This window comes from Lissotriton helveticus, chromosome 4_1 (genome assembly GCF_964261635.1).
Source record: "Lissotriton helveticus chromosome 4_1, aLisHel1.1, whole genome shotgun sequence".
Taxonomy (NCBI): Eukaryota; Metazoa; Chordata; class Amphibia; order Caudata; family Salamandridae; genus Lissotriton; species Lissotriton helveticus.
In genome coordinates, this window is record NC_136063.1 from 294420810 (window position 1) to 294433868 (window position 13059).

The following is a 13059-nucleotide window of genomic DNA, read 5'->3' on the forward strand; positions in this document are numbered from 1 at the left end:
GGTTGTAGACCAAATCAGATGATGGGGTTTGTTGCCAGAGTAAAAATATTGCTCCAGTAGTAATGGCACATGACGTAAGACTGACTTGATCACTGAATCTTAATAGGGTTTTGGGTCTCCAGGTTCTTTCACTTGCTGCAGATATGGGCCTGGTAGTCCTACATTTGTAAGATCGTTGTGTAAGGTCACCAACATCTGCTTGTTCACATAAGGCTGCCCAGTTAACAGAGGATGCCAGCTTTTGGAATGTTTGCTAGGAAAATTCAGGACCGAGCACCTCTTACTGAAGGCCTAGGTAAAGAGCCTGTGTCTGAGACAGCTGGAAGACCTTGCCATCCACTTGATGTGGGTGGCAGAATAGGAGTTTCAGAATGCTGCATTTTATCAACTTAAAGGTAGTCAATACATTTCTAATTTTAGAGAATATAAAATTTAAAAAAAATGTATTGTGCACAGAGGACTACATATCTTCTCTCATCATTAACCCCTCTTGAATAGATATCCTACGACAACTGAACAACAGTTTGCTAATGACTAAGATAAAGATACATTTAAATAGGTAATTCGAGAAGCCAAGCAGCCTTTCCAAATTCAAATTAGGCATGCTTTAAGCAATGGAAAGCTGTCATTACAGAACCAGCATTAGATAAGTACTAACCTTGCACATGTGAAAACTGTAATGGACATCATCAATAATGTAATAAAAAAATTCTGACTTCACACCAAATGTGAAAATATTAAAATTGTACAACTAAAAAAAGTTAGAACAAAGTAACCACCTATCCTTATTGATGACCACTGCATTAAATAAGATGTTAAGTAATAGTCCAAGTCATTCAGAGGGAGGCACCAAGTACTTTATCGTAGTCATACATTGACACATCACTGAAATATCGGTATGCTTTTCCTCCCTCTTGCTCACAGTCAATATCTGATGCAGGGAAATAAGAGCTAGTCTCCAAAAATAAATGCTGCTGGTCCTCGCTGGCAATTACTGGCTCAAATGAAGCACTAACTGCACTGTAATGCAGCAGTGGCTTGGCATCAGGTTTAGAGTGGGGTCGTCAGACATAAATAAATGATAGATAGATGCTAGAATTCTAAAGAGATGGAAATCAAGACTTGTATGTTGCTTTCTTGGGGTCAGGGCATAGGGCCTCATTACAATGTCGGTGTGTCTGACACCGACGTGCTGCCAGTGCCACCATCATCTATGTCCACGGGGCACCTTCCACATTATGATGTCACAGGTGGAGAAAATCGGGTGGAGGAACCAATCGCGATGCTTCTGATGGGCTCACGGAGCCAGTCGGTGCATCGGAAAACACCACAATCCCCTAATGTGACAGAGCCAGTCTCAGCTCTTCCGTCAAGATTATACTTTGTAACAGCCTTTGCATGTCGACCTTTCAGACATGGAAAGGCTGTCGGAACATGTCTTTGAGGCCCCCTTTCCCTCCTGGGCCGCCGCAATTGTAGCCGCCCCTAAACATCCTTGCACCGTCCCGGTGCCTGCCATGGCAGCTTGTGTCCTGGGAGGCAGAGTCAGCAGAGATTCAGTAGGCAGGAACACGCAAAATGCACTCTTTCCCCTCCCCCCATGCCCCAAGGAGCAACAGAAGATTTCTTAATAAGTTATAAGTACAATCCACACCTATAATAATGTCACACCCTGAGCCATTGAACTCAAGTGACGAAGAAGGGTAAGTGAATCAACCTACCCATTGCGAGCGGCCCAACCCAAAAAATCAACAAAGGGCCAAAACATGTCGACCTCTCACGATCAAACACCAGGTGCAATTGACCACTAATACATCCACCCAGCACCAAACTTTTAATTTAATGTTACTAACATTCACCTCTTTCCGGATCATTTACGTAACTATCACGACTGTCACGAACCAGATGGTCTCCCTCCCAGATGGGGATTGGAGAACTGGAAACTCAGGTGGAAAAAGACCTGATGATGATGCAATTCACCCAACATACATGGCAGAGAAGCAAAATATACTGCCACAGAAGTTAGAGTGAATGAGTGTCTTTGACGACAACCTGAAAACCCTGCCATACTATGACGTGATTCATTCGCTTTTGATTCTTACTATCTTTATATATATGAACATGTGTGAAAAGCAGGCACTGACAGTCATACAAATGACTCTCAATTCTTAAGATAGCATACCATACATTTACAAGATGTGTTTCATTTGCTTACTGTTTGCTCTTTAGGTCTCACCTAGGCAGCACTTGAGCTGTATCTTCAAGACATGATGTATTTAGGTATGGACTTGAAGCTCCGACTGTCTGCTCCTCATTGCCTTTGGGCACCATGCTGTAGGTTTCAGCATGTCATCCGCTTGTAAATTTTTATTAGTAATGGTGGGCGCGTGTCATTTTCAAAATGTGCTGGCTCGCCCAAATTTCACCTTCCCATCTACATTTTTTTTTTAAAGAGAGGCAAGCTCCTTACTTTTTTTGGGGCAGCGCAGCACGCAATAGCGGCCACGCATCTTTTATTTTCCATTGTACCAGTCAATGGTGGCAGCTTGCCTTTAAATGCACAACTCACCCACTCCAATGTTTCATTTACTTGTTAAAAAATGGCAGCAGTTTGTGATGTTTGCAAAATGTATGGCTCGCTTGACTAAGGTTGGTCGGTCAGTCTTGGTCACATCAAACGCAGCACCTCCATTTTATCAGTAGTTCTGCGTCTCCATGTTAAGAAGCGTCCCCGGCAGGACAATGCCATGTGCAGCCGCATCAGCAGCCAAAGCGGCCCTGGCTTGTTTTCCCTGAAGAAGCACAAACTTGTGTTAGCACTTCTGTGAGTATACCTTATACCAACTCAGTTGTTGGTCGGGAAGTCTTGTTTTCCAACATGTAAAACTCTGTCTGAGTGCAAGCAGCTTTGACGAAAGCCCAGGGAAATATTTGTAAAACAATGTAGCCCTTTGTTAGTTTCCACCTCACAGCGGCCGCTTTACAGGCCGCCATGAGCATAACTGTTATGTGCATGGACGCCGTACTTTGTTTTGAGCACGGCGCTCACTTTTATATTTAAAAACTCATTGCAAGATAAAAGCAAGTAAGTGCGGCAATGGCATTTTTCAAAGCGCAACTGTATACCCCCACCCTTTTTGACCCAGCACAGTTTGCCTAAAATCGCTTAGAGAGGATAAAAGGTTGGGAAAATGCAATGACTAGCGTTCAATGCAGGGATGGAAGTGGTGGGGGCTGCGCCAGTAAAACTTTCTGGCCTGCGTGGAAAGCAGACAAGGAGAAGTTGAGCACGGCTCTCCCCTTCTGTGCTCGTCAGTTTTGGCAGAGGTGGTGGGGCCACTGTCGATATCTTCAGCGCTTTGTGTTTCACGTGGCAATGTGCATGTGAGGTGCAGTGGAGAAGTGAGTGTGTTAAAGCCAAGTAGTCGTTCGAAGGCTTAACTCAAGTTGGGATGTGTGGGATAGTCTCTGGCTGTACGGATCAGGGCTTGCTTTGCAACAGACCTGCTGTCTTCCCCTCACGCCCTTCCTGTACGCAGACGAGGGTGCCACCAGAACAGAATGTGGGGGAGGGCAGCATGGAGTGCTGTAAGGCACACACTGCTGGGATGCGCAAGAGTGGTGAAGTTAGTTTTATGTTCAGGTGATGAATTGCACTTATTTTTTCTTCATTTTGTTTTCACTGCTTTACAGTGGAATAACCTGCAGCTAAGCTTCACTTTCACTTTACTTACAGTGAGGTAAATATTTTGAGAATTTTTTTTATCTTGTATAAAACTTATTTCACAGTATGACAGCAAAGCATGTCTAATGTAAGCAGGGCTAATAAAACTCACAATCAGGAGGAAAGTAGGGAACTTGAGAGATAGTTGTTTTGAGGGGTGTTTGGGATTGTGACTGGGAGTCATTATTGGTGAGAGTTATTATGGGTGAGCAGCACATGGTACTACCGCACACCTTGCTACTCAGGCTTGCCTACTGTGTGGTTCATGAAAGGGGGGCGTTTGAGGGTACAGGGTTGTGGAGAGGGACAGGGTTCTCAGCTTCTGCCAGAGGCTTTCGCTTGTTTAACGGAGGAGGTATCTTCTAAGGGTGTAGAACCAGGTTGTTTTGGACTGTGAGTGTGATGAGGCACCGTCCCACTGTCTCCAGCGGACTACGGAAGGACTCCTCTCCACCCATACCTTCCGCAACAGGGACAATGCACAGCGTCACCCACCTCTAGTAATGGCTGTAAACTAAACTGGCTCTTTCTTTTCCCCTTTTTTTTTTTAAATGTGCTCATTATGTCTAGGGAATAGTGTGCCACTTCAGAGTGCCAGGACATTATTGCGACATATACATTTAAATACAGTTGTCAGGCCAAATTGAGGCGGCAGGCATTTACAAGTATTTACCTCATTTTGTGTATGTCATTTAGTTCATCAAGGCTTGGTGGAAGCGTGCTGTCTGTTCCTTTCTCGACCTGGGTGCTCCTTTCGAAGCCGATACAACGTGTTCAGTTTGTATTTTGGCATACTTACAACTCTGAACTTTTATTAGTATTCACTAAAAATCCTGCATGATAACTAAGACTTGATGCCTGGTACCACCGCCAGGATGTGAATACAACTGATAGCTTTAGAGTGATTGTGCATTTTGAAAAGAGTTGAACATTTTGTGGGATTGAAGGACATAAGTGTTTTTGGGCTTTTGCTTCACAAACGCCAACAATGGTTCAATTACCAATGACAATCATGGTGTCTCTCCTCTGTGTGTTTCACATCAGGTATGTAGATATGTGTTCTGGCAACCTAACTCCCTTTAAGATGGATAACGGGACAGTCTAAGATGCTGATAAAGTAAGGGACTTTGTAGGCTGCTATACAACTGATAGTTTTAGAGTTGATTTTGCATTTAGAAAAGAGTTGAACATTTTGTGGGCTTGAGGAACATCAGTGTTTTTCTGGCTTTTCCGTAACAAACGCTGACAATGGCTCAAGTACCAATGTCAATCATGGTGTCTCTTCTCTGTGTGTTTATATCAGGTATGTCCGAGCACCATGGCCATGCTACTTTAACACAGGTATTCTTCTGGTCTGATTGTTTGGAACAGCAAAATTACACTATTTACATGTACATGTGAGGGGGCGCATAGGTGTGGCCTTGGTGCTGATAATCTCCCACATTTTTATGTAATTGTGGTGGTTGCTGTAGCAAGGATACTGTGCAGCTCTAATTGTGATGAGTCTACGCTTACTGTGGATAACACTGTGTCTCCATTAAAGTACTCATGTTTTTTAATCACTTCATTTGTTTTTTAAATTAGCTAGATATTGGTTCAATGTCTGCAGCCAGATTAGCAGCTCAATTAAATAACACATCGCTTCTGGAGCGGGAAAACATACTTCAATAGAAACAGCTTCTGCAGTCCGATGCCTCTCATGGCAGGGCCTGAGGTGGGTTTAAACATAGAAATCCCGAGGTTGTGGTGCTTTTTTATTTATCTTCTTTTTTTGTCAGCTGTTGGTTGCACTGTTACCAACAGTATCAGAACTGCAGTCACAAACATCTTTTTAAAATATATTATAAAGGCACTCAATTTCAAGATATTATTTTGCAAATTCATCGGAATTGTTAATATTGGTTTGAATATACATTTAGTTCAGCTGATTTGTTTAAAATGTGCTTTGCTTGCTAATGTTTTTCCTTTCCTTTCCCTAGCTTGCTGCCTGAATCTTAACACTAATCCATACCCTAATTTTAACTGTGTTGTGCAGTTTAACTTAACTCAAACGCTCTCCATAGCCCTAAATCAGTCGATAGCAGAGAGCTTATGCCTAACCCAGCTCCTATTCCTCAATGAAATGTTTACAAGCCAGAAAAAGTTGTTAGCTGTGAGAACAATTCATTTACTCGTAAGTCATTGTCATGTAAACGTGACTGTAAAGAGCTGCTAGTTATCTACAAAACAGCAAATGACTCTAAAATGCACTAAACACTACTCATGAAATCCCTGTTGAAAACAATTTGGTTATCAACATCACTGAAATCTGTGGAACCTACTTCACCATTTAATTAAGACTGAACTCAAGAACTTTCTCAATCAGTCTCGTAACAGACAGATAAAAAAAAAAGACTCCACATGCAGAGTATTCTGAGAATCAAAAGGGATTCACAGAAAGTGATGTGCAGATACGGAAACCACTTCCAGGAAGAGTTTTGAACCAACTGCTTATTTCCACTTGGCAGCACAGGATTTGCATTTATGTCACCAGAACAATATGAAATGAACACAGATACAAAAGAACTAAATCATTCAAACAAACTGCATTTGTAAAGCGCAACACTGTCACCCCCAAGGTTGTCTCAGTTGAAGAGTAAGATCTCAAGTCTCTTTCTGAAGCATGCCAGGGAGGTGGCTGTAGGGAGCTGCTGGGAAAGGTTATTCCACGTCTCTGCAACAATGCAGGAGAACGAGCAGCTACCACTGCACCTGCTATGGATGCAGGGGTTGTGAGTGAAGGTGAGTGAAGAGGAGCGCATGTGTCTAGAGGGTTGGTGGAGGTTCAGTCAATGGTTGATGTAGGCAGGTCCTAGGTCACAGAGGGCTTAGTAGGAGTGCATGAGGATCTTGAACTGGCATCTCTTCTGGATGGGAAGCCAGTTGAGGTCTCTCAGGTGGGAGGGTCATGTGGGTTTGTTTGGGATGAGTCTGGCTACAGCGTTCTGTATGGTCTGGAGTCTTCTGAGGTGCTGGGTGGAGATGCCAACACATAGGGTGTTGCCATAGTCGAGGCAGATGGTGACAAGGGCCTAAGTGACAGTCTTTCTGGTGTTGGTTTGGATCCATCTGAAGATTCTGCAGAGCATGCAAAGCGGGTGAAACCAGGATGAGGAGACTGCGTTGACTTGTAGTTTCATGGTCCGTTGACTGTCGAGAAGGATGCGGATGTTGCATGCATGGTCGGTCAGTGTAGGTAAGAGTTCTGCAGGCCACCAGCTCAGGTCCCATGTGGAGGTGTTCTTTCCAAATATCAGCACTTTGGTTTTGTCGGAATTGAGTTGGAGGCAGTTGTCGCTTATCCATTAGGCTACGCTGGTCATGGTTTTGCAGAAGTTGGATTTGGCATGGGAGGGGTCCTTGGTGAGCGAGCGGATCAGTGGAGTGTCATCTGCATAGGAGATTAGGTTGAATCTGTGGGATCTGACGATGTCTGCGAGAGAGGTCAAGTAGATGTTGAACAGGGTGGGCTGAAGGATGATCCTTGTGGTAAGTCGCATATAATGTCTTTGGGTGCAGAGGGGAAAGGATGCACTCGGATGTTCTTTGTGCTTCCTGTAAGGAAGGAAGTGGTACAAAAGGGGGTGGTGATGGACGGAGCATCTGAACCAATCAAACACTCACACCCAGTCAACAGATCTGGGTTTAATCCATCACCGTATCAGTCTGACCCTATGCCTCATGGGAACAGTCCAGGCCGAACTGCCAAGCCATGCCTTCCCTGGACCGGAAACAAGCTTCCGAGGACCGGTTTCTGGCATTTCAGCCGTCTTCAGCCCGGCTTGCTTGAATCCAGTGGCAAAGTGAGCAAGGGACTCACGTCTGAGCATACCCTGCCAACTTATGGCGAACAAAGCGGTACAAAAGGGGGTGGTGATGGACGGAGCATCTGAACCAATCAAACACTCACACCCAGTCAACAGATCTGGGTTTAATCCATCACCGTTCTTTAGCCCACTCTGCCACCCCAGTTCAGACATGGCCATATGCAAATCAGTCTGACCCTGTGCCTCATGGGAACAGTCCAGCCCGAACTGCCAAGCCATGCCTTCCCTGGACCGGAAACAAGCTTCCGAGGACCGGTTTCTGGCATTTCAGCCGTCTTCAGCCCGGCTTGCTTGAATCCAGTGGCAAAGTGAGCAAGGGACTCACGTCTGAGCATACCCTGCCAACTTATGGCGAACAAAGTGGTACAAAAGGGGGTGGTGATGGACGGAGCATCTGAACCAATCAAACACTCACACCCAGTCAACAGATCTGGGTTTAATCCATCACCGTATCAGTCTGACCCTATGCCTCATGGGAACAGTCCAGGCCGAACTGCCAAGCCATGCCTTCCCTGGACCGGAAACAAGCTTCCGAGGACCGGTTTCTGGCATTTCAGCCGTCTTCAGCCCGGCTTCCTTGAATCCAGTGGCAAAGTGAGCAAGGGACTCACGTCTGAGCATACCCTGCCAACTTATGGCGAACAAAGCGGTACAAAAGGGGGTGGTGATGGACGGAGCATCTGAACCAATCAAACACTCACACCCAGTCAACAGATCAGGGTTTAATCCATCACCGTTCTTTAGCCCACTCTGCCACCCCAGTTCAGACATGGCCATATGCAAATCAATCTGACCCTGTGCCTCATGGGAACAGTCCAGCCCGAACTGCCAAGCCATGCCTTCCCTGGACCGGAAACAAGCTTCCGAGGACCGGTTTCTGGCATTTCAGCCGTCTTCAGCCCGGCTTGCTTGAATCCAGTGGCAAAGTGAGCAAGGGACTCACGTCAAGCTTGATTCCAGTCCAGGGAAGGCATGGCTTGGCAGTTCGGGCTGGACTGTTCCCATGAGGCACAGGGTCAGATTGATTTGCATATGGCCATGTCTGAACTGGGGTGGCAGAGTGGGCTAAAGAACGGTGATGGATTAAACCCTGATCTGTTGACTGGGTGTGAGTGTTTGATTGGTTCAGATGCTCCATCCATCACCACCCCCTTTTGTACCGCTTCGTTCGCCATAAGTTGGCAGGGTATGCTCAGACGTTGAGTCCCTTGCTCACTTTGCCACTGGATTCAAGCAAGCCTGGCTAAAGACGGCTGTAATGCAAATCAATCTGACCCTGTGCCTCATGGGAACAGTCCAGCCCGAACTGCCAAGCCATGCCTTCCCTGGACTGGAATCAAGCTTCCTAGAAAGCTTGATTCCAGTCCAGGGAAGGCATGGCTTGGCAGTTCGGGCTGGACTGTTCCCATGAGGCACAGGGTCAGATTGATTTGCATATGGCCATGTCTGAACTGGGGTGGCAGAGTGGGCTAAAGAACGGTGATGGATTAAACCCTGATCTGTTGACTGGGTGTGAGTGTTTGATTGGTTCAGATGCTCCGTCCATCACCACCCCCTTTTGTACCGCTTTGTTCGCCATAAGTTGGCAGGGTATGCTCAGACGTTGAGTCCCTTGCTCACTTTGCCACTGGATTCAAGCAAGCCTGGCTGAAGACGGCTGTAATGCCAGAAACCGGTCCTAGGAAGCTTGATTCCGGTCCAGGGAAGGCATGGCTTGGCAGTTCGGGCTGGACTGTTCCCATGAGGCACAGGGTCAGACTGATTTGCATATGGCCATGTCTGAACTGGGGTGGCAGAGTGGGCTAAAGAACGGTGATGGATTAAACCCAGATCTGTTGACTGGGTGTGAGTGTTTGATTGGTTCAGATGCTCCGTCCATCACCACCCCCTTTTGGAGGTGGAAGGAGGCAACCCATAGGCAGTATGCTTATGTTGTAGAATCTCTAAATAAAACCTTAAATATAAATCGACCAAAAGAACACTAATATGGAGTTGTTGTGTGTGCAGATTACTTTCGTATTGCTGGACGAAAAAAACCCAGTGATATTTCAAGAATATGACTGACCCATGACTGTTTCTTGAATCTTGGTGTACAATATGGCTAGAGAATGGCAAATGGAAAAATATAAAGAAAATGTAGGGCTATCAGGAGGTACCTAGGCAGGAACGGACAACACTAGGGGTCTGAGCTATACAATATTCATTCAGTGTGAGGGTATGCACATAAAGGGAATGGGCTGGTATCAAAATGTTTTGAATGCATTACAGGCAAATTACAGGGCAGAAGCAGCAAACTATGCAAAACATTAGTTGGAACAGTACCCACTGTGAACAGAAAACTTAAATCCTTGATCAACCAGCACTGGCCATGATGACAAGATGAGGCAACCAAATTAAAACAGTTGTACAATTCAACATATAGCAATTTCTTTCCAAAAAGCTGAACAACAAAATTAAAGTTATAATATAAATATCCTGTGTAAATCACACAGTATATAAAATAGATGCAGAATTATTATGGCAGAGTGAGGAAGAGTAAACAAAGTAAACATTATAATGTACTTGCAATCATGGATCTAAGCATCCTAATAGCACAAAGTTTAGAACATGAAATCATTCAACAAGTTAACTAAATTCATATTTAGTGATTAAACTGCTTTATGTCAGATTATGTTAATTTTACAACCCTGCCCAAAATGTGGATATGTCACACATCACTTACCTCTGCCACATTAGTATGTTCATCAATGGAGACAAATATCTTGTAAAGAAGTGTTTCAAAGTAATCACCTTGAAGTCGATTCATCACAAAACCTTCAAGTGGTGGCACTGAAAAAGAGAGAACATATAAACATGCATTGATCAAGTAGTACAACATTTTTACCATATACTTAACTGTAGAGTAATTTTGGAAAATCGACGGAGGGGATTTCAATGAAATTCTGCAGCAGAAACAGTGAAAAATGGGGCTAATAAATTAAGCATGGCTCCTTCACAAAGGCTCAATCAAAAAACTGAAATATATATATATATATATATATATATATATATATATATATATATATATATATATATATATATATAATCATGAAACCACAGTCCTGATTCAACTCCAATCCACGGAAATCAGGTATGGACTACAGCGTGCTTGAAATTCAAGTACTTTATTGCAAAATCCACAGCATGACTCGTTTCGACCGGGTCTCCCCGGTCTTGATCACATGACGTGCCTGAACCTGTAACAATGTTTTATAGTGACACCTTGATTGAACAGCCCCTCCCTCTCACACTTGTGTGCATAGTCAGATAATCATTTTGTATTCCGAGCCAAGTGGCTGAATGAGATAGTATACTTCCAAAGCTGGATAGCGACACATAGGGGAATAAACTGCATTAAAATCAAAACAGTTATTCATAGTTCAGCAAATATCGTGGATGGGGAAACATTTGTGCAAATTTAAAGTTAAAGTGCAAGTGCTTATTAAGTGCTCGGGTCAAAAATAAGCCAGCTATTTCATCATAGCTGAATTTAATACAAAATAAATGGTTGGCCGTGCTATGCCCGTAAACAAGTTTTTTTAGTATCAAAGTGCTAGTGCATATATACCTTGCACATAATGCAAAAAACTGACATTATTGATGGCCATTAGATATGGCATCCAAGTTGATATATATGCTCATCTATGAGTACCCACAAGTTTGATAGGAACAATACAGCTCTTATTGCAGAGTAGATACTGTTAGAAGTCTGCAAAGTTGAATGTGTATGAATTGGTTTACATGATTCTACATGAACTATCTATTGATGGGCGTTCCTTTAGCCATATTATCCTTTTCATTCCCACTCAGTATGCCAGTGACTAGCTGCTAACCTCTATTGCCCACCTTGTTACTCTGCGTAATGTGGTTTCACACCGTAATCAGCTGCTGTACATTTCATAAATTAGCTTCATCTGCATCAACCTGGCAACTTCTTTCTTATTCAGAACTGAAACATTTGTGGTATCTAATTAATTTGTGTCACCTAAACAAGAGCAGTAATTGTGTCCTGATATCATAAACTGCTACAAAAAAGAATACTAACCTGCTATGCAACTGTCATCAGATATTGGAACATCAAGATAAATAAATCCCTTGTTGTACAGGCCTAAAAACAAAAAAGACAAATTCAAAGATCGTACACGAAAACACAAAATAAATTAATGCTGCCATAACATCACAACTTATTCACTTCAAAATGTTTCCTTCAAACTGTCAAGCCAGGCCTGAATTATAAAGGTTTAATGTATACAACAATACCAATGCAGAGTTGGTGATTTGTTAAGCCTCAGAAACTAATATTTAATTATCAATATGTTTGTAAAATTGTCAATGTCTGAGCTCAGACTTCTGATATCTATAGTTTCAAAGTACAAAGACAAAAGAAGATTGCAGAACAACAAATTATAATTGCAAAGGGGGGGATGGCCATTATTCCATTTTAGTGGTGGAAAACAAAGGATAAGCACAGTTTTAGTCTAAGCCAAACAGTCTAAGACAGGATTTATAACCTTTTGACTTCAGTTGATCCTCACTGAATCACATGTGGAAGAGAGGACACCTAGCCTAAGCAATTTCTAAAATGTGAACCTCAAAACACTACACAGAAATGTGAAAGCAAGTATACATCAAACAAATACCCAAAATTGTAATAGGAATGATGGAGTTTTTTTAAATATAGTTTTTTTTCTAAAAGACAGTGTGATGTTGTAGACTCTAGCATATCCCTTTGTAATATTTGCTTGAATAATCTTCTCAACCTAACTGTAAGATACTTGACCTGTGTATTAATCTCAAACTGTGTGATCCTAGGCAAATATTTTGTCTTATGGAGCCACATTTTTCTTCATTATCACATAAGAGAGCACCTATAAATATGCATGTTCACTATTTCTGCTGTGCAAAAAAACTATTTTTATTTACTAGCTTAAATCTGGCTTGTCTTTTAGTTCACTAATTGCATTGTCACCTGGGCAGGAATAATTCCCAGTTCATGTTTAAAAACTCACTGTTCATAAATATATTACTAAAGCATGACGTGGTAGTGCATGGTCGTTTAAAATAGCACATTGTCAAATGAAATGGCCACAAAACCTCACCACTAATATGTAGTTTTACTGATAAAACTATATAGCGCATAAACAATGTTTGGAAATTGGGTTTCAGCAAAAATATTTAAAATTTGCACATCACCAAGTAAAGTGTACTGATTTCTTTTGATTCTATAAATATCTTTTTCACACAGAATTACAAAAATGTGTCTTAATAACTACTGAAATATATTTGACATGTTTTAACAGTTCACTTATTAGCCATTTCAGTGATGTGTTAGAAAAAAGCCTGACATTTTACAGCCTTTCATTTCACATGCTTTGTACAGTGCGATTGTTCCCTTAAATCCTCTAACTTCAGTCGCAGAGGGAAAAGTAA

At 42.8% G+C, this 13059-nt stretch overlaps 1 protein-coding gene across 1 annotated transcript in view; it reads right to left on the reverse strand.

Moving 5' to 3' along the window:
* The window catches only part of FAM91A1 (family with sequence similarity 91 member A1), a 217413-nt gene that overhangs the window by 122819 nt on the left and 81535 nt on the right, over window positions 1-13059 (reverse strand). Inside the window, exons 8-9 of the mRNA XM_078686797.1 lie at window positions 11675-11737; window positions 10313-10419 (exon numbers count right to left, since the gene is read on the reverse strand). Coding sequence (XP_078542923.1) covers window positions 10313-10419; window positions 11675-11737 — 170 coding nt within the window. The remainder of the gene's footprint in view (window positions 1-10312; window positions 10420-11674; window positions 11738-13059) is intronic.